Raw genomic sequence first — 22,240 nt, 5'->3', positions numbered from 1 at the left:
AGGAGAAATGTCAGTAACAAGCACCCTGGGCAAGCAAAACACAATCCTGGGTAGGGCATGAAGACACGAGAGGATTGTGAAAATAAAGTAACCAGGATCTTGCACGGTCATTTTGCAACCCAGAAGACAGTCATCACCTACCTGCCTCTTTGTTATTTTTCCCTGCAAGTTGTAAGGTTTAATAAAAGGGTTCTCCATACTAAAAAAGGAATTGCTTCTGAAAAGTGGTAATGAAAGCCCAGAGGGTGTACGATATTTCTCTGACACAGCTTGCGTTCGTGCAGGATTACTTCGCGTTGCTGCTCTTCTTATTGTGTCCTTTCAAGCAGGGCAAGCAGGTGACTAAAAAGATACCTATTTTTCTTGATTCAAGTTTTCTGGTAAAAGAATATATTCACTTTCAAAAGCAAAGTCACTTCAAAAACAGGAGCTAAAATTAGACTGATTGTTTTTTTTTTGTTCTCTCTCCCCTTCATGGCTTTTACAAGCAATTACTCACTTAATGTTTTGAAATTATACAAGAAACTTCAATAGCAATTTTTTTTCCTGCTGCAGCTCCTTGAATGTGAAGCCTTAAAAGCTTTTCCGGAACACACAACAGCATGAGCAAATGAATTTGCCATTTTCATTCTCTCTTTATTTTTAAATGAATGGGAAGCAGCGGGATGCTTGTTCATCATTAAACTTTTTTTTTTTAAATTTCATAACGGTGAAGCAAGCCTGCATGACAGATCTAGAAACTGAAAGCAGGATTCTTGTTTGCACCATGGCCCTTCACGTTGCTGTGGGAGCACTTTTAAAGCAGCTGCATGGGCTATTATGCCAACGCATCTCTTGAGCCTCTTCTTTCTTATGGCAGGGTGGGACACGTGGGGGGTGACAAACTTAGTGTGCCTGCTCATGTGACCATCCCACACGATGCATAACCCGTACAAAGAGCAGGGCCACGCAAAGAGATGGGGCTCCTGTAATGGAAGGTTGTGGAAGGCAGCGAGAGCCACACGACAGTGCCACAGCACCCCTCCGGCCCCAGACCTGGACCCCCCAGGTCAGGCTGTGTCCACCCCGTGGAGTCCCAGGGCAGCAGAAAGGTCACTGGGCTGTGTCACCTGCTTATACAAGACCCGAGGGGTGTAAGGACAGAGCCAGCTGCCAGTGATTCACACTCAAGAGCCACACGCTGCCCGAGTGGTGTCCATGTGCCTTGGTGTAATGTGGATGGGCACGAGGTGTTGGTAAAAACAGAGGGCTGGGTTGCCAGCTCTTCTCCCACCATCTCCCCTGGGCTCTTGGTGTGCAATTTGGGGCACTCACCTTAGTGGGAGAGGCAAGTCTAACCTTTCCCTCCTGCTCAAGTTGTCCCTGGGAGGGGGGATTTTGTTCGCTCCTTTCTGATTGCCACACAGACGCATACCTGCTAAGATCACGGAATTGGATTGCCACTGAGCTGGCAGCATTTGGCTCCCATCACTTAGGAGTGAAAGGTGTTTCTTCTGACAACAAGCAATACCCATCTGAAGCACCAGCTCTGCAGTCTGTAAATAAAAAGCAAAGGTTATGCACAGCCAAGCCATCCAGCCGGGTCAGGGAGATCAATAAAACAACTCAGATTCTCTGTTCTGCTCCGAGTATTGTCTTTACAGAGACAAGAAGCAGCAACAGCGTCTTGTAAAGAAACATATTCCTACCTCCATCCCCCAATCCCAGGACCCCTCCAAAATCCCCTGTGACAGGCAGTGCCTTTGATTCCACTGATTCCTGACCCCTGACTACCTTTGCTATAGTCTGACAAGACTCCAGAGAATAAAACATCTCAAACTCCCTCACCTCACATTGCACACCCCTGTTCTCATTCACAATGAGTCTTCTCTCAGGCCACAGTTCACTGTAGCTTCCTACTCCAGCATTTAACTCAGAGTCTCTTTTTTCCTTACTTTACCATCCATCACCACCTAAAACAACTTACACCTCCTTGTTAGATTGAGGCTGTCACAGTTTAAAGCTGAGCCGGCTATAAAACCTGTGGCAGACGCTCTCTGTTAACCCTCCCCCCCGCCCCAGAAGGGAAAGGGAAAAGGGAGAGAGACTGATGGGTTGGAAAGCTAAAACAGTTTTAAACAACTATAATAATGAAAAAAGAGTATAACAATAATATTGGAATAATCAAATATATACAAATAAATACAAAACCAAGATCGAGCTCCCCCGATGTCGGCCACGTCCCCACCGGCACTGCAGGGCAGGCTCCGGGAAGGCCCAGGCTGGGCCCAGCGACGGTCGAGAGCTGGATTCAGGGATGCCCGGATCGGGACCGGGGGCAGCAGGAAAATGGACAGAGTCCTCTTTGGACACCGGCCATAGCAGAAGGGCGAGAAGGGAGAAGAAAGGGACGAAGGCTCAAGCAGCAGAAGCAGCCCAAGCCTCAAGCAGAACCCCCAAAACAGGTCGAGACCCTCGTGATCCCCCTGCTTTATACCGAGAATGACGTGTATGGGGTGGAATACCTTCGTTGGTCCATTTTGGGTCACCTGCCCTGTCCGGTCCTCCCTGCAGGTGCGACCCCCCTGCGGCTCTTCACTCGTAAGCAGTGAGGAATTTAGCAGTGACCTTGGTTTCTCTAAGAGTAAGTACAGCCAGAGCCTTTCTGCGTAACATCCCTATCGGTGCCTCAGCGATAACTACAAACTTCGAGCGTTGTCAGTGCTAGAAGCAGACACTGGCTGCAAAACATGCAGTTAGTTTCAGAAAGTGCAGCTACTTAGAAGAGACTGAGCTGAAAGTAAAAATCACTGAAAGGAAAATTGGCTGGTTTAGGCCAAACCAGGACAGAGGGATTCATGAAATACTGAGCACACAGCTTCGGCAAGGCACCTTCCTTAGGACCCTCCTACTTGAATTCATACAACGTTCTCCTCATCCTCCTTTTTGTTGCACCTGCAGGACGTCATTTCTCTCCGCACCTGGTATAAGGTCAGTCAGGATGTTTGCCCCAGAGCCGGCTGGCTGGAGCAAAGGTCACCTCACTTGAGGTCTTCTGCACCTGTCTAAACTGAAACCACCCTCTAGGTTTCTCACTAGCACAAGCTCTGATAAAACCCCTTCACACTCTTTTTCAGCTGGGTCTGAGTAGGGGAGGAACTCATACAAATAAACATCTCTCTTCAGCCTGTGTGGTGGGAGGGAAAGGGCTGGTGGGTTCCTCTAGATCTAGACCCAGCACTTTTGAAGTAAGAGATACTGAACTTAGTGAAATACCTAGAAGAACATGAGGAGGGAGAGAATCCATCCTGCAAAGCCCAAACTTCCCCAGTACCAACCTGCTGCAGCAGGGAACACTCTCAATGGAGGAAATGGAAATACAGGAACACAGTTCTCCATCAAACATGGTAAAGACAGCAGCCTTAAATAGGCCATGAGCACGTCAGTATGCTGTGATTTCAGATTTCGCAAAGGGTCCTTCACACAGGAAGGCTCATGTACCCATGGCAATGGAGATCTCTAGATGCATTTCATCCTTGCCACCACAAACAAACAAATAAGTAAATTAAACCAGATGCAGATAAGAAAGGTTCCACCTTTCCCTCTCCTCTTTGTACTGAACACTTCAGAATTGCTAGGAACCGTAAAGGATAAAAGACAACTTCAGAAGAAAAACAAAGTTCCAAGAATCATCACAACTCAGATTTTTATTCAACAGTGAAGTTGAAGGGAAATACTATTTTTTCCCTTCAGGGCAAATGTTCCAAATGGAAATTAAGTAAAAATATTGTCCCCCAAAACTACTCACAATGGAATTCGTTTTCATTAAATATATTTGTTTGACAAAATAAAATAAAAAAATTAGAACCCGTACAAAAAAATCCCTTGTAAATTCGTAACACTGTGGCAATGACAACAATGTAAACCTGGATGTTTGGCAGTTGTAATTAATTTGTGGAAATTACTGTTGAACTTTGGACCAAGAAAATAAAAATCACTTTGAATAGCAATAAGCCAATTTTAGAGGCAACTGAGGCTGAGGGAATGCTATAGGGATGGGACACACTAGTGGCTTCATACACAGTTTGTGCAAGTGATCTGCTAGTTTGGGGCTGTTTGAGAGCCGGGAGGAAAAGAAGTTAAAAGCCGTTGCAGCGTTGCAGCATATGGTACAGCAAAAACCTGCAGACTTTTCCATTCTGGGAGCCGATCAGTTGGGTGAAGGCTGGTGGGAAGAGTCGAGATGCAGTGGAAAGAATAATGACAGTGACGGATGGTGCAAGCACCGGGAAGCAGTTAACGATTTTCATCACCGCATTGGATTCAGTTGTGAGCAGACTCTTGGGAGTGGCTGGGGAAATCTTCTGCTTACAGTAGCTGCTTCTGCTCCCTACCTCCCTCCTCCTTCCAGTTAAAGCCTCTGCCCTGCCAAGTGGGTTTCACAGGCATGCAGTTTGATAACATCGTCCTTTAGTTAAGAATGTCTATTCCAGTATTAAAAACGTAAAAAAAGTCCTCGGGAGGGTGCTTCTCAGTGGCAGTCTTTGCCTTAAGCAAGGCCAACGGCCTGCAATTACAAGTTAATTAAAGCAATGTGGATTTGGATGAGCAATGGGGAAGATGGGAATGGGGAAGGAAGGGATGCAGGGAACAGGGAGGAATGCAAGTGTTTCTACGCCCCTTCCCAAAGCCAAAATCCAAGGTGCACAAGTGGATTTCTTTTTTCCTCACACTCTTCTTTTTTCTTTTTTTTAATATCTCTCCAGTTATAATATTTCCAGTTTTGAAGCAAGTTTCAGTGGCAGCCTCAGTTACAGTCATAAACAAAGTCGTAGTTGCTGGGCTCCTTTGGGATAGGTGGGGGAGCATCTGGGATCTGTATGTTTTCCAGGTCAAGGAGGCGTAGCTTTATCTCCATGCTGAGCAGCGTGTCTAAGTCGTTCCGCGTTAGATCACTCAACATATCCTTCCCAAGGAGGGCGTTCAGCCCATCGGTCCATACACAATACTGCACAGGGAAAAGATAAAAACTATCATTAATAAACTTTCCATGCACAAACTGCTTGTCTGTCCTGGTCCTCTACAGTTACTGTTCCCACAGGGACTTACGAAGAGACCTAAAATGAGGCTGATTGATTTTATTAGCTCGTGTCATGAAGAAGGCATGTTCCACTGAGCGGCTCAGAAAATGGACAAACAATTCCCTAAAAATGGGAAGAAATGACAACATTTACTGTTTGATAGTTAGGTATCTCCTCCAAACTTCTTGTTGAATACTCTTCAAAAGTTACGGGAGAAAGAACAATACCTGACTTAGGACAGTGAACCTCTGAAGATATCTCCTTCTCCCCCTCTCTTTCTCTTTCCCCAATACTTACAGAAAGAGCTTGATTATCTTACACCAAATTTTAAATTCCAAGACAGCTAAGTTAGGTAAACTGAATCCCACCCAAAATCCTTCTTGACTTTTTGTGTAAGAAATCCTGTATCAACTATCTAGTTTTATTGTGGTTCGCTTTTCTATAGATTAAGTGGTATCAATTGACCTACACAAAGATAGGCTCTCACATATCTATGCTTACTTTACCACTATTTTACACGAAATAACATGTTGTGAAAACTACAGAGTCAATCGATGCTGTGTCTTTCATGAAAATTAAATGCCAACCTACCTGGTGTAATTCTAAATGCTGCAAATGCTGAGCTGGCCTCTAAAACCCCTTCCTTATTGTTAGCTTTTTCCTAATAGAAGATGCCATCTTTCCCAATAGCTGACAGCTTGAGATAAACATGGGCTAAATCACCATTTAAAATAAGGAACAAACCCAAGGGAGATCGGTGGTCTAGAGTCAACTTCGATCAAATAAGTCACTTATATTTATTACTACAAGCCATTTATTCAACTATGAACAGAAGTATTCAAATGCTATCATCTAAAAATAAAGATTTAAATCATGAACTTGTGTCCTAGTTTGCAAGACTGTAAATCAACCGTAACTGCATTTTTATCTTACAAATACTTCTGGTAGATTTCATGCCAAAAAATGGATTTTAAATTTAGCTGACCATTTGCTACGTGGCTAAAGATAGCCATGGCTGACTTTAACCTACAGCAGAAATGAGGATTATTTTTAAGGAAGAGAGAGAAAACCCCCTCTTGGGGTACGTCTTCATCCAGAAAAAGGGCATATTTTTAAAATAGGATAGTTAACAGTTCAACATTCAAAATTAAATCCGACACATTTAAGTCAGTAACAAAACAGAAGCAGAGCTAAGATTTCACCCAGGGTGTTGGTAAGCCAAGCTGCAGCTTTAATATGAGATTAGCTATATAGATGAGACTTTAGGGTTCAGGCTGTCCTGCTAACAAGTACGAAAGAAACAACTTAGCCTGCCTATTCTAGGCTCTCAAAGTGTGTCACTGAGGCCTTTTAAAGCGTGCAGTTTTTGTGGAGCGTACGCAGAACGTCAGGAAAAGAAAGAAGCTATCCTACAAATGCAATTATTTTTGAACAGACTGTAATTTTTTACGATTGATGTGAAAGCTTTCTTTGGGAAAGTTCTCCCAGAATTCACTTTGAGGAAAAGAAGAGAAAGGCAAAAGGCTCTGCTCAGGTTACAAAAGCCCAGGGCACCCATTCAACAGATGCAGCCCCTGACGTAAATCGCCCATCACCTGCTCAGTGAATACGGCCAGCGCTTTCTCTGGGGAGGAATCCCGGCGAGCCAGAAAGCAGAACTGCATTTCTCTCCTCTTCCAGACATAACTCATTCAGGGCCCACAGAAACCAAATTCTGGCCACAACTCAGATGAGTGCAATGGCCTGGAAAAGGGGCTTCCTCTCTAATCTCCACATTGGCAAGTGCATCTAATGAAACTCCTGTACGTTTTGAGCAGAGAGAAATCCCAATAAGATGTGGAAAAACAGAGACATTCATTCAGCAGCGTTTTGCTTTTTAATATAGAAAACAGACTAAGAGCCACTGAAATATTAATTTACTATAGATTCATTTTCATAAAATTCCAATGAACCCTAATTATAGCCTCCCTCATCAGTTTCTCTGTCAAAAATCAAGGATAAGATTAATCCACCTTTTTGCTATGTAGTTGAAACCAGCTATTAGTATTTAAATGAAAAACAAATACGATCTCACAGCGCTGAATCCTCTGGCTAGCAGTAAGCTCCAACAGATGGCTAAGGGCAATGCCAAACTTAAGTGTGTAAGAATGAGGTCCAAATCTCAATGATACCGGTTCAGTAATGAGATTTCACTAAAAAAATACCTTGGGAGTCAAGTCAGTGGAACCAGACAACCAGAAAGGTTGTGCAGGCTTCATCCATCTGAATGCAGCCCTGAGCAACCTCGTCTGAGCTCATTGCTGACCTGCTCTGAACAGGAGGTCAGGCTGGGAACACCCCCAACGTTCCTTACAACCTGATTCATCCTATGACCCTCAATCAATTTTTTGTTTTTAGGACGCACTCAATTCCCACACTCAGACCTCACTCCACAATCATGAGGACTGTAGAAGTGTTTGAAAAAAACCTGTAAGTCTGACCTAAAATTGTCATGTACTAACATCATTCCTGGTGCTTCACACAAAGCTTTCTAAATCTTGAGATGTCACCCACCAAATCTCCCAAGCTGACAACGCTGCTAAACTAGCACTTCTATTGACAAGTTACTTTGATGAAGAGTCATGGTCTTCATAACATGCTACTTGCCTTTCCTTGTGAGTGCCTCCTCTGAACATTTGCACATTTTGCTTTAATTACAGCTCACTCTTCTGTAGGCCATGGAAAAGTACAGAGGAAGTGAGACGTCCTTTTGAAAACATTCACTTGGGAACTGTCAAGTAGCAGCAAGTAGCTGCTGCCTCTGGCCATTTTTTTGAACATATTAACTTTGTTTCAAAGAAGCTGCACAAGATCAAGAAGAGAAATAAAGATAATAGGTGTGTTGACACAATCATGAGCAATTGGGTTAGTGCATCTCACAATGCTCCTGCCCGTCAGTGGGGTGCAGTAGCAGTTTTTGAACATTCAGACCATTAAAATACACCTGTAGCCATAGGCTATATTTGAGATATAAGCAGCTGAAAAATGTGCTGGTTTTCATGATCATTTGCTCTTATGAACTGAAACAGATTAGAATTCAGTTTCTGGAGAATCTGTATCAGAAAGCACCTAACATATGTTCAGTTCAGAGGATGAAGATAGTCATGCTTCGCTTAGACCTACAGCTTTAATGGCACATGATGCCCTGGATCCTATTGCTGCTTTCTCTTAGATTAAAACTGACCAGCAAATATTTCTCTGGAATGAACATACTTGAAAATGACACTCAAATGTTAATCCCCAGGAAAACCCAAATGGGCATAACTTAATTTCCTCTCCTAAAATGAACATTTATTTGAAGGTTTTAATCCAGAATTGCAAATGTTGAAGCTGTGTAACTAAATACACTTCACTTGTAATGCAATTTCATGCACTTTAATAACACTACAGTATAACACAGCTCAACACAATCTTCTGTGTTTCATCATCTTAACACCGTGTGCTGAACTGAGACCAAATGTGATTCCACAAAATAAAATGTGCAAATGGAAAACAAGCTCTTGTTGCTTTAGAAATAAGAAGGAAAAACTTTATTCCTTCTTTATTTTTTGACATAGTGCATTCTGCTAAATCTTTACTTGGAAGTTCTTTGAGAGAAAGAGATCTACTGCTTCCACATAATTAGGTAAATCAGTTCCATCACCTTCTAAAAGGCAACTTGTGTTTTCAAGTAAGACAAGGAGAGAGGAGGCTGTCATTCTGCTTTGCTACTGGTATTTACACTGTCTACATACAAGTGAGACCCATTGCAAAACAACCCCCTGTGGAGATGCAATAGAGAGGACCTTCTATGATCAAGTCATGAATGGTCTTGAGCAATGTGAAACTAAGAATAAGTGGATATGCTATTCCGGAGAACACAAGTCTTTGGCTGGAATTGATGCAACTGATGTCATCTCCCTGGACTTGTGCAAAGCATCTGACACTGTCCCACATGACATCCTTGTCTCTAAATTGGAGAGACATGGACTTGACGGATGGACCACTCGGTGGATAAGGAATTGGCTGGATGGTCGCACTCAAAGAGTTATGGTCAATGACTCGATGTCCAAGTGGACACCAGTGACGAGTGGCGTTCCTCAGGGGTTGGTATTGGGACTGGTCCTGTTTAACATCTTTGTCGGCGACATGGACAGTGGGATTGAGCGCGCCCTCAGCAAGTTTGCCGATGACACCAAGCTGTGAGGTGCGGTCGACATGCTGGAGGGAAGGGATGCCATCCAGAGGGACCTTGACAGGCTTGTGAGCTGGGCCCGTGCAAACCGCATGAAATTCAACAAGGCCAAGTGCAAGGTCCTGCATGTGGGTCGGCACAATCCCAAGCACAAATACAGGCTGGGCGGAGAATGGACTGAGAGCAGTCCTGAGGAGAAGGACTTGGGGGTGATGGTTGACGAGAAGCTCAACATGAGCCGGCAACGTGCGCTTGCAGCCCAGAAGGCCAGTCATATCCTGGGCTGCATTAAAAGCAGCGTGACCAGCAGGTCAAGGGAGGTGATTCTGCCCCTTTACTCCACTCTGGTGAGACCCCACCTGGAGTACTGCGATCAGCTCTGGGGCCCCCAACATAAGAAGGGCATGGAGCTGTTGGAACGAGTCCAGAGGAGGGCCACGAAGATGCTCAGAGGGCTGGAGCACTTCTCCTGTGAAGACAGGCTGAGAGACTTGGGGCTCTTCAGCCTGGAGAAGAGAAGGCTTTGGGGAGACCTTATAGCAGCCTTCCAGTACCTGAAGGGGGCCTACAGGAAAGTGGGAGAGGGGCTTTTTACAAGGGCAAGTAGTGACAGGACGAGGGGGAACGGTTTTAAACTGAAAAAGGGTAGATTTAGATGAGATATTAGGAAGAAATTCTTTCCTGTGAGGGTAGTGAGACACTGGAACAGGTTGCCCAGAGAAGCTGTGGATGCCCCCTCCCTGGCATTGTTTCAGGCCAGATCGGATGAGGGTTTGAGCAACCTGGTCTAGTGGAAGGTGTCCCTGCCCATGGCAAGGGGATTGGAACTAGATGATCTTTAAGGTCCCTTCCAACTGAAACCATTCTATGATTCCCTCCCCTCATTAGGCTGGCATCATCAAGATGAGCTGAGGACAGCAGTGATTCTTAAAGAGCTTGGCTGTCCAAATCTTTGGTGTTAAACTAAAGTTCACTAAAGTGAACACACAGCAAAAATCCTCCAGGATAGACCAGACCAGGAGAAATCTTTACCACACCAGGAAACGGTGAGCAAGGACTGTGGAAACTGTGAGGTCTGTCCAAGTTCTCTTCTTTTTCTTACTTATGGTTCATATTTCAGTAGGGCTTAGAAATACTGATTTTGAACTTGGACCCCCATGTGCTCTATGATGTACAGATACAAAACACGTTCCTTCTGTGGCTCAGGATATGCATGAAAATTGCAGAAGGTCTTGCTCCCATACTAATCCCCCTGCTTTCAGTTTGTTGAGAGACGTGACACAGGTTTAGATAGACCTGCACTCTGTGCCAGGATGACCATTCTTATGTTCTTACAAAGCTGGCTGCTGCCATAAAGCAACTAAGAGGGCTCCAAAGAAGTTTCTGTACTCTGACCTTGACTTACCTCATGCTTGTCTGGAGCAATGAAATTCAGCTGGCCACTCGAGTCGTACAATATAGAGAAAGCAAGTTCTAGCACCTCCTGGAATACAAAGAAACATATATTAATGCTGCATGAGAGAGGCATTAATACATTCAGGTCTGTCTTTCTTTCCTACCACTCATTCCCCAAAACAAGTGGAAAAATAGGTTATGGTAGTCTCCTGCCTGGCCAAAGCTGCAGCAGTACCAGACCATTGCAACAGACTGGCACAGAAAGAATCCCAGCACAGATGCTTCAGTCAAAACAAACTCACCCCCCTCGGTGCTGACTGTAGCTCTCCCAGTCATGGATTACTTTAGCATTTGAGTTCAGCTGTGAGCTAGGCAATGGCAAGGACTAAAATCAATATAACCCATAATAGTACACTCGGAACAAACTCTTCATGAAGACCCACAGTTTCTTCAATTTGTATAGATTAAAATTCCAAAGTTCTGCAAGGTTTGATTCCCTGTGTCAAAAATCTTGCCAGGACAGTTAATCTCCTGGTATATACTTATGCTCTTTTTACTGCTGGAAATCTATTAAATTATTCATTCTCAAGAGATTTCTGTCATTTTGTCTCTACCTGAATCAGAGTCTCTGTCAAACTATCTGGGTTACTTAGTCATAAAGACACAAATGAATCTTGGGAAAGGAAAAAATGATAATCTTTTTTCCCCTCAGCACTGAAGCTGGCATTTCAAAGGTGCCAGAGTGAATTCATTAAGCACTGACCTTCCCTAAAAGTCACCTGGACCTGGACTCCTATGGGGAAACCCATCCAATTTGAATAAATAATGAACTTCCACTGGCCAGCAGTGAGCACGTAAAGATGTTGGGTTATCATGGTTACTGCACACATCGCTACAAGTGCCGTCACAAGGACTTGCGTGATTAAGAGCAGAGTCTGATTCATAAAACTTGCAATCCTTAGGGATAATCTTGGATGATCAGAGATCAGGCTTCTCATGGGAAATGCTCTTGGTTTCCTTGAGTTTAGTTATTAGGTTCAACTTGCTGTATTGCCAGGCCACAGGAAACAAGCCTGTGTTAAATCCCCGTGGAACCTGCAGATACTAATAGTGCTGGTACACTCAGCAAAAAAATGGCTCATGGCTCACAGAGCATTTTTGTTTTAGGCATGTCTCTCAGCCACACCTTATTAAGAGTGATGTCCCTCATTACAGAAACAAATTTACCTCTGCCCACACAAACCTAGTATTGTCTCCTCACAGAGTGTTATAAATTACTGACAGAACATGCCAAGTCACGGAACTGAAGTTGTGAAAATAAAATGTATCACTGAAATAAGGGCTTGTACTGCTCTACTATGATGTTCCTGAATTTCATGAAGGTCAACAACAATCCCATAGGCCTGGCCCCTGTATATTTGTCCTCTGGGAAATTCCAAGGGATTGAAGTTTTTGTTCATCTCAAAGAAAGGAAAGGGAGAGAAAAACCCCACCTGAAAGAGGAGTATCCCAGGGAGCCATGGATTTGGTCACTCCTGGTCAGGCAGAGAATGAACAAGGGCTACATTTAGGGCACCAAGCTTCCCTTTACAGGGGAAAGGGGGAGTTTGGCAGCCCTGGCTCCAGTTCAGCTTCTTCGCTGGCTGCTCCGGAGACTAAAGGCTCAGGAATTACAGCTTCCAGGTGCCAGTGTCTCTGTCACCTCATGCACAGCAAACTGCCAAGGAAAATGGAAACCTAAGGAGCTGGAGTTGCCAACTGGCCCTCCACACTGATGGTGGTCTCAGTGGTTGAGCTGGCTGACTTGTCAGGCACCCCCACCTGGTTTTGTTACATTCCCATCAATGACAGGCGATTTTGAGGAATTGGTAATTCTTAAAGGAACACTGGTCAGTCTCGGTCCGCCATCTGTGGCTTTCTCCTCTCTTTTCTGTCCCACTTCTCAACCTTTCTCAAAGTAATTTTCCACTCTAGCTTTTTTCACCAGTTTCTCTTGCACTCTGGTCTGTCTTCTCTCCCATTCCTTCCAACTTGCTCCTTTCCTCTTTGTTTTGCTTTCCTCCTCCCCCACCTCAATCTGCTAAACTCACTCCCTTGGCACTCCTAACTCTTTCCACCCTTGCACATTTCAGACCTCTGCCCTTCCCTAGATGCTCGTCAAAGGTGACAGTATCGGGACTCACAACATGCCTCTCTTTTGAGCTTCATTGAAAACATGAAACAAGAGACCTTGTGCCTGCTGGCTGGACACTTCCCCCTCCTTGGTTTCAACTCTGCAGGGAAAGCTGTTGCAGGTGGTATGAGGGGAAGCTTGCTCTCCCACACAATCTCTGCTGGCCCCTCATGTGGGCCAGAGACAAGCTATTTTTGATGAAGAGGCATTTTAGGTGCCTACAGCTGAGTGATCCCACAGAGCTTGAATGGCCTCACCACTCTGCCTAATTTGTCATCAACAGCCTCAAAACAACCATGTCTTTGCTGAAGGTTGAGACTACAGTCACATTAAGTTTGCTTGTCAGAGCTAGAAGATCCCCCCCACCCCGAGAACTATCTATACATGCAGCGGCAGGGAACTTGTTCAACTAACATGAAATAAGAGAAGTTGCAGAAGAAGAGGGAAGTGAGCAGAAACATTTCTGCTGACTAAAAAGGCACCAAGCCTGAAGCCTGCCACATCAGCGAACAAAGGGTGATAGAAGAACATTTAGAAATATATGTCAATGTTTTTTCCAAATTCTTCTCTCATGCTTTGTTTTGCAAAATCTAATATATTTCATTTCCTTGAAATTCATTAATATTACTTGAGAGTCAGAAATGAGGGCTTTGAAATTAAACCTAATTGAAAAACACAAGCAAGATGAACAACAACAGATTCAGGCCTGGTCCTATCAAGTCGTTTCAGCTTCATATGCGTGCAAATTCCAATTCAGTCTAACTCTTATTTATTTCTAAATGGTCCTGCTGGAAGAATAACGGCCGTGGGCCGGCAAACGAAGAGACGCTGAAGCCTTTGTTATGGACGTTCTGCCAGTTCCAGCTATGTTCACAGCAGTGGCATTCTGCCATTCAATTTTCTTTTCTGCCAATGAATAAACATTAAGGTGGTCGTTACATATGTACAAAGAACGCACAGGATGAAAAGGCCTCTTAAAAAATATATCACCAATAGTGAAATTTCAGGAAGTGAAAGGTTTCATACACCAAACTCACCCAAATTGCATTCTGTGTCTGGCTTTTTTTTTTTTAAATTTTCATTTCATTGTCCATATTAACCTGGTACTCTGCAAACAACGATGTGTTATTCCTATGATGTCAGTTAAGGAGTTGCAGCCTTGCGCATGAGGATTTCACAGAATCACAGAATCAAGCAGGTTGGAAGAGACCTCAGGGATCATCGAGTCCAACCGTTGCCCTGACACCACCATGTCAACTAGACCAGGGCACTAAGTGCCATGTCCAGTCTTTTCTTAAACACATCCAGAGATGGTGACTCCACCACCTCCCTGGGCAGCCCGTTCCAATGTCTAATAACCCTTTCTGTAAAGAAATTCTTCCTGATGTCCAACCTGAACCTCCCCTGGCGAAGCTTGAGGCTGTGTCCTCTTGTCCTATCGCTAGTTGCCCGGGAGAAGAGGCAACTTCTTTGATTGGGATGACAACTAATTTCACAAATTCTGTGATTCTCAGGGATAAAACCAAGAAATCGAGGAAGGGAAAAAAAAAACCAAAACCCAAGAATACCCCACCATACCAGAAACAGTAAAAACATCGTAATTATTATTGCTGGGATCACAAATGGAATGTTTCAGCTATGGATGCAGCCATGCTACCTATCAACTCCTGATCTTCACATTCTCAGCCAGATGTTTTATGCCAGTCTGAAGCAATTTTACCTGAGGAAATGAGGTGATGCTTACAGCTGAGGACAAACTCATCTGCAGCATTGCTATTTAGCATTACATACTATCTAGACATTACTGCTCCGTAAGGATGACACATTTCCATCACTGCCACCCACTGTTTTCCTCCTTCTCATCTTTCCTTTTTGTGTGGACATATGAGTGCTAAGACAACGAAGCACTAAAAATACTTTACATGCATCATAGAAATGCCCCAGCCAAATGGTGTTGATGGTTCAGCTGTAACATGAGGTAGGAGTTGCATGCTATCTATTGTGTGCGTGTGTGTTAGCGCCCTGATTCAGAAAACCAACAAGGAAAAATACTCCTGGGATTTTTTTCCTGGCTTGGCTTGATTTTTTCATTTCCAACCATGTAAAGCCAATGCTGAAAGGAGATGGACGGTATTCCTGATAGACTTAAAGCAACTTGTGTATGAGAAACACATGCAAAGAATACTTGAGATGCTCTAAATATAGTTAAGGAAATAAGAGTTGAAGCTATGAAGCTGCAACAGTTGTATGATGTAGTGTTAACAGTGCCTTTTCCTTTTCTGTGATTCCTATCAGAACTGTTTTCCCCAATATTTATTTGAATGTTTAATACATGCTTTTTATTTTTAAAGTGCTGAAGCAGGAACTCTTAACTTTCCTATTTTGTCCATCAAAGTCTCTTTCTAGTTGGACCCAAAATTTCTCAGTTTCAGGTAGCTTTTCAGTAGAAATTCTGCTTCAAATCCTCTGATCTGGTTCCCAGAGCTCAGGGTGTGGTTCTAGAACATGATTAGAGTCTCACTCCTTCTCGTAAGGTCAGACAGCACGACCTGATGGAAAACTTACAAACATACCTCATACAATATGGTATGAAGACCATCACTATCAAAGATGTCAGACTTCACTAGTAACTCAATTTCTTCTTACTGTAGTGGCAATTCTCACTAACAAAAACTCTGCAAGATGCTGGCACTGTACAATTTGAGTCCTGCTCTCAGTTCACAGCTTTTGTTCTGAAACTCTGAAAGGCAGCATAAATCTAATTTAAGCTGACCATTGTCTCCTACACATTTTTTCCCAATGCACTGCTGAACGCATCTTTATAGACCTCATTAATTGCCTAGTATTTACCTTACATCCTTTTGTTGGCAGTTGGTTTTCTACCTGACTGGACCTGAAATTATCATCAGCTGGACATTAATTGCAAAGTTGGCATGTGCCAGTGTTCACCAAGTGTGAGCTCATCAGAGAATACAGCTGGAACAACCTACTTATTTATCAGAGACAATACAGGAGCAGGTACCAACAGTCATTGCTGCTCTGTAGCAGCAGTCAAAACTGCTTTGCTTTAGAGGTAGAAGACACCACTACTAAAGACTATCCTAATGTGCTCTGGGTATATCACAACACACATCCGCCATGAAATCTGAGTAAAGGAGCACAGACTGTCCTAATAATGTAACTCAAGTGGTCTGAGGTGAAAATAAAGTGTGTGTGCACACACAGAAAGGTGCAGGCTGGAATGAAAAATACCTGTATTACTGAAGTAATGATTTTCCCTGAAGGGAAGGCCAAGTTGACAAGCTTTGTATTCTGCAGGGTGTATGTTCGTAATAATTTGAGAACCATACCTTGTTTTGTTTAAGAGCTCCTTTCTCCTTCATGTGAGGGCAGTCTTTCCCAGTCACAACAGCTTTTATATCTGCCACTGGCACTGCATTAAAAAGAAGCAAAAAGCAAAAACCAGAAAATTAGTTATAACCAAGGTGTGTAAAAGCTACAGAGTCTAAACAGAGGCAAGACTAATGTGTTAAAATTGCCACCTCCTTTGCCATTTCCAGCCTGTTGTAAGAAAGAAAACCAGAAGAAAACAACTAAAATAGGTATCAGCGAGTCTTGACAAAATTTCAGGCATCTGGATAAAAGTCTGAGTATGCTTTTTCCTGCCTGTTGAGACTACTTTGGGTAAGAGTGTTTCCTATAGATGTGTACCTGTGTCTGGACAGTTTTTATGTGTACTTGTGTATCTAGAAAACACATACTGTTTTCTGCCTTACTAATGTAACATGCCTGCCCTGTTGTTGCTCCTTCCTAGGCATCCGGGTAAAGTCTCTGCTGTAGAGAGGATGCTGGGCAAGTTGGACCCTACCTCACTCGATGCCATTGTCCTTCTGCTAATGCCTGTATGAATTTTTCAAATAGTTTTCTATTTCACTCCCATCAGTTTAGTCGCTTTCTTTTAACAGGAATAAGGACTACTAAGACTTGTAATGACCCATTCCAATTGCTTTAAAATGTGAAATGATCAGAAATCATTTAAAAAAAAGGTAAGAAAAAAGTATTGGAAGCTGCTGCCACTCAGATTCACTCACAGAGTGAGATCACTAAAACCTAAAGATAAATTTATCTGAGTTTCAAGTAGAAATCAATTTTCAAATGGTAATTACATTATGGAGAATCTATATGCTCCACAATACAATATGGTCAGTGAGTGACAGTTTCTACAATCTATAAATAATCCATTATCCTTGTGGCTGCAGAAAAGCCTCATAAATATAGAACAGTGTAATAATATGAAAGTCTGTTACTGCCCAGTTCTTTACAAACTCTAATGGAAATCCTGGAGAGGAGAAATGGATTTGTGCTTCTACTGGGTACAGCAACACCGTGTATTTTATTACAGATTACCTCAGCACTATGGTCAAATGGATAGCATGGGATATAATAGACATTTTTAAAGGACTTCCTTTGCATGGAAAACTAAAAGAAATGGAAGTTATTTGGCTCTTCACTACTCAGCTTCTGCCTTTAGTCTCAGCATTTCATGCTGTGGCCCTGCTGACTTTTTATGTCTCTGACACTACCCTACTTTTTGGTCAAGAAGCGATATAATTTTTGAGAGGAGAGCGTGAGCTAGGACAAACTGGGAAGTAAAGGAGATATTCGACTGCAACTATGGTAGAAAGTCTTCTTAAGAAGAAAGAGTTCCTGCCATTTGCTGAAGATGCTCAGAAAAACAATTTCTCTGATCGCATCAACCAAGAAGGTTTTTCTCCAGGTTTCATACACTCGATCTCTGTGATCTGGAATGCAGTTACTATGGGAGATCACAGATCTTTATTTACCTGGAACTTGGCCTATTCCTTGCTTTGGCAAAATAGAATCAAAGAGTTCAAATGGTATCAGAAGCTGACTACAAGATGGTGGAGGGTGTGAGCACAGACGTGATGTGCTCACAACAAATAAAGCCCTGAGAAACAGGGCAGCTGTTTTCTGTCCCAGCTGGAGTTTGCACAGCTTGTTACCTCTGCCAGCCTGAAGAGAAAGGTGACATTCACAGAAGTGAAAAGGTTAAAAACATCCACATTTATTTTTGGAGATAGACACTAGTTATTCAAGCTTGGCAAGGAGTACACAAAATACCTTATGCTGCTTCTCTTGGCCCACCATTTTCTTACCATTTTCTTTTCAGCTGTTGACCTGCTCCCAAATGCTGACAATCTGGTCATCACATTCAGACCTTAATAGTTCAAAATTCAATATAAGTCTATCCAAAGAACACCAGAATATTTCTGGAAAACGGTCTGTAAAATTCTCAAGCCAGTTTGGCCTGACACATTTCAAACAATAGTGACACTTTATAATCTTGTATCTTGCAATATTCTCAACTCTGTTTAATTAAACTCCAATGTGGGCAGCACTGTGGTAAATCTTGTACCCTTCATAGCCTGAAAACCTGAGATATTGATGAAATAACCATGTCTTCCTCAAACTGCATCAGTATCTGCTCTGCCAGCAGGCACGCACGGGGAACATGTGGGTCTGGCCCAGTGGTTTCTAAAGTAGGAGCCTTCTGTCCCCATGGGACCCTGACATTCCCAAATAAGCTTGAGAGCCTACAGAAAATGCAAATGCAAGATGAAGCTTGCAGTCAGGGTCAGGGGTCTGAGCGTGGAAGTGTGCTCAAAGCTAACAAATCTGGGAACTGCTGGTCTCGTAACTGTGCCTGCAGTTCAAGTGTGACCTTCATTCTTTTTCTGTCGTTCTGAAGCTACTGTCACATTCAAGGGCTATTTCTCTACGCCTCGTCCAGAAAAACAGCCTCTTCCAGTGCCAATGCAGCAGTGTGAGCCCCTGTCCTACATTCTGCCAAGACTGCAGTGAGAGTGCAAAACATCCTTGAGGCAATCTGTAAGGCAATGAAAACAAGGGAACGTGACTGCCAACTGCCAGGGCTCCAGCATCAGGCAAGGCTCTTCCTCTTTCCCTCCCAGACTGAGTCTGGGAGCACTTAGAAATTTTAAAAGGTGCTGCCTGGAGACAGGTTGGGGGAGCAGAAAAGAGAAACAATTCTTTGTTTTACTAATACACAGGGAAGTTTAAATGACTGATTTTCTCCTTTCTCAATTTTCAGGCTGGAAAAATTTCCAACTTCTGAAAAATTAGTTTTTCTGCCATTCCATGAAAGCAGTGGAGCTACCAACTGAAATATTTGTACAAGCATGTCTAATTTGCTAATGCCAAGAATGGCATTTATTACTAATGGAGGTTCAGAAAAGAACAAAAAGAAATGATTCCTTATTCAGTGCCTGATTTCCTGAAGTCACTTTCTCGTGACAGAACTACACTGGTCATTATTTCTGTTATCATAAAAAACTTCCCCAGGATTGCAGGTTCAACCTGTACAACTCATGCTGAAGGACAAAGGAGAAATTATCATGAGAGTATGATTTCTCTGAAGGGCTCCACAATTACTTTTATCCATTAAAAAAATCCTGATAAATCCCCTGGTAGGAGTTGTCACAGAGGCAAACATGTCCTCTCCCAGCTGGGTGCACAGTAACGGTGAGGTCCTCTCAATACTGTTCACAGCAATGTGTCATCTTTAAGTCCACTCCCCATGATAATGAAAAAGACCTCTGCCTGCCACGGATTTCTCCAGTGTTTGAATGCAGGAGGAAACATCCTCTGCTCTCTATCTCCGTAAACAGAGCTGTTTATAATGTCCTGTGTGAAGAGAAACCTACCACAAGTTATAAAGAGGAACTAGCATAAAAGAAGCAAAAGTAGCACAAGCTTTGTGCATGACTTACATTTATCTTGCAAGGAATCATGGGGGACTTCTCCCTGGGGACTTTCTTCCAAGTCTCCATAGTGCAAGACCTTGTGATTAGGTGAAAGTCGACAATACCAAAATTTGTCTGTTAAAATAAATGCATTAAACAAGGTCACTAACACGTCTTCATCAGCATTATCAATAGCATAGAAGAAAGCTTACTCAAAGGAGGCACTACAGGGAAGGACTGTCTTTTCTTTCAGAAGGAGGAATGTGTGGGGTGTACAGAAAGTAGGACAGGGACTTTGCTCGGTAATTTTACTTGATTAAATGATGCTGGCATTAATCTACCATTTTTTTATTGACTTAGTCACTGGCTCCAAAAATAAATACTAGCAAGAAACAATTGACTTAGTTTTACATATTACATACCCTCACAGACAGAAGACTGGCAAAGTAACCACTGCTTTGAGTGGATAACTTAAATGTACCCATAAAAGCTTCATTTTTAGCACCCACTATGTGAAAATTAAGCCCTGCCAGCTGTCTTGTGTGGGACACCCAAAAACTGATACATTTGAAATATCCCATACTTTATGAAAATTATGACTCATGTCTTTTTATAGACATGGGAGAACACCCCCATATTTATGGAGGGACTGGACATAACAAACACGCAAAGACTTAAAAAGCAGACGTTAACTCCCTTGTCCTGCAGATAACTCAGTCCTTTTCATGGTCACAAATACACACGTGACCATGCAGTCACACTCCAGATTACATTTTAGCCCTTCCTAGGAGATGGATATTTACATCTCCTGCCAACTTCTGCTTCGCAGGATATAATCCCCCTTAGCAATATTTGTTAAAATCTGCTCCTGTGAAGAACGTCACCTTTGCAGAGCTGGGCCACCATGCTGCCTGGCGTGCAGGGGTGGTGCTTGCCAATTCCCTTTCTGAAATGGCAAGAATGAGGTTACCCTTCCTTGTCAGAGCACTTTCTATTTAATAAATAGATCCCATAATGTTACACTGTCAAAAATACAATCTTGTTACATCTGAGCTATAAACCTCCAAAAGCTCAGAGCAAGGCTAGATGCTAAAATGCCAGTAGGGAGGGGGCAGAGGGCTTCTGTGGCTCCGTGCTTCTCTTTTGTTGCTGGCAGCACTGACGCTGTGCCAAGCAGCAGACTAAGGGACAATTTAGGGGAAATGTTCGCATTGACACAGCCCCACGGTGCTGCCATCACCGGGAGCGAATGGAGCCGCAGTTGGGATAAAATGTCGGAGGAGCTGTAGAACCACCAGAGCCGGCATATTTGAGCTCGTTTGGGGTGTTAGCAAAGGAAGAACTTCTTGGCTCTGTCAGTAAAATACTGGCTTCATGGACACAACTTCATTCTGAAGGACATTCTCCAGTCCCTTGGCCAGCCATTTAAAAGGCAATAAAATAAAACACTGAGAAAGGCAATTCAGCTTTGAATGGCAAAACTGGGCTTCCACATGCCCGATGCTTAAAAAATATACCCTGTTGAATCTGATGGTAGACCATCATGTCCCTTGCCTACCTAAAGAAAAGCCTCTAGTAACTGTAGCAGGAGGCTTTCATATCTAGCTTTATCTGCAACCTCATTGTTTATTAGGCTGTACAAAGGAATATACCTTTCCAACTCTTAAGATTCAAGCAATATTTTTTTCCTAAGAAAAGTCAACACGATCTCACTACCTTCTCAATGACCTGGCCAGGAAGATGGTGTAACCGGAAAAAAAAAAATTACCACGAATTCCTTTCAGTTCAGCACAAATGGGGCTGGTGGTGTTAGAAAGGGTTTGAAAAAGCTGGGCTCTTTAACCTCCTAGGGGGGACAGTATTTTGGTAACCTCAGTCCTGTTTCAATGCCCGGCTCCAATAATAAAAGAGGGAAAACCCCTCAGTGAAAATGTCTTACTTAATTTTTAGGAAGGGGAGGTTTTATGGGAAGAAACCCTACCTCTGAAGGCTTGTGGAACCTTTTACAGCAATTGCCCATAACCCAAGGTTAATTAAAGAACTAATAGCCATAGACTGTAGCTTGAAGCATGTCTGGTGCAATTCTCCTGTGGGCTCACTAATAACTGCCGTTGTGCCACAGCCTTGCTGTCAAGGGGAAAACCCTTAAATCAAACCTACAAATGGAACTAACGAGGTTCCCTCAGCCGCAGCCACTAAATGACTGCACCAGCCAGGCTGAGGAGGGTGATCAGCACGTTAGTGATGGGAAGTAACCCTTGCTTCTACAGCCACCTCAGCCTTACCAGCTGGGGTGTTTTTTTTCAGCTGTACACGATGTTACAAACAGTTTATCAGACGACGTCCCACTTAGGTGAGATCTCAGCGCCTTGGAGGGGAACAGTGTTAAACAGGATGCATGTTATTGTACTGTAGTGCAGGTGCTGAACACAATTTTATTGGGAAAGTAGTGTATAAAATAATGCTGCAGTCAAAATAAAATTCATATGAAATTGTTTCCACTGACAAAAAGGGGCAAAGAAATCTTAATTACAGAACAGCACATGGGAAGTGGCCAGCATTTACTTTCAGCTCTAAACTGATAAACAAAAAAAAATAAGAAGAAAAAGCTCTT

At 43.1% G+C, this 22,240-nt stretch overlaps 1 protein-coding gene across 3 annotated transcripts in view; it reads right to left on the bottom strand.

The window, feature by feature from the left end:
• Nucleotides 1-3,659: 3,659 nt before the first annotated feature.
• The window catches only part of ELMO1 (engulfment and cell motility 1), a 319,175-nt gene continuing 300,594 nt past the window's right edge, over nt 3,660-22,240 (bottom strand). For all 3 annotated transcript variants that reach the window (XM_068404555.1, XM_068404554.1, XM_068404556.1), the window contains 4 exons: nt 19,654-19,761; nt 16,192-16,274; nt 10,679-10,756; nt 3,660-4,987 (listed from right to left, as the gene is read on the bottom strand). In XM_068404555.1, the coding sequence (XP_068260656.1) occupies nt 4,787-4,987; nt 10,679-10,756; nt 16,192-16,274; nt 19,654-19,761 (470 nt within the window). In that variant the 3' untranslated portion in view covers nt 3,660-4,786. The remainder of the gene's footprint in view (nt 4,988-10,678; nt 10,757-16,191; nt 16,275-19,653; nt 19,762-22,240) is intronic.

The sequence above is a fragment of the Nyctibius grandis genome, chromosome 7 (genome assembly GCF_013368605.1).
Source record: "Nyctibius grandis isolate bNycGra1 chromosome 7, bNycGra1.pri, whole genome shotgun sequence".
NCBI lineage: Eukaryota > Metazoa > Chordata > Aves > Nyctibiiformes > Nyctibiidae > Nyctibius > Nyctibius grandis.
This window is presented reverse-complemented; position numbering and strand designations above follow the sequence as displayed.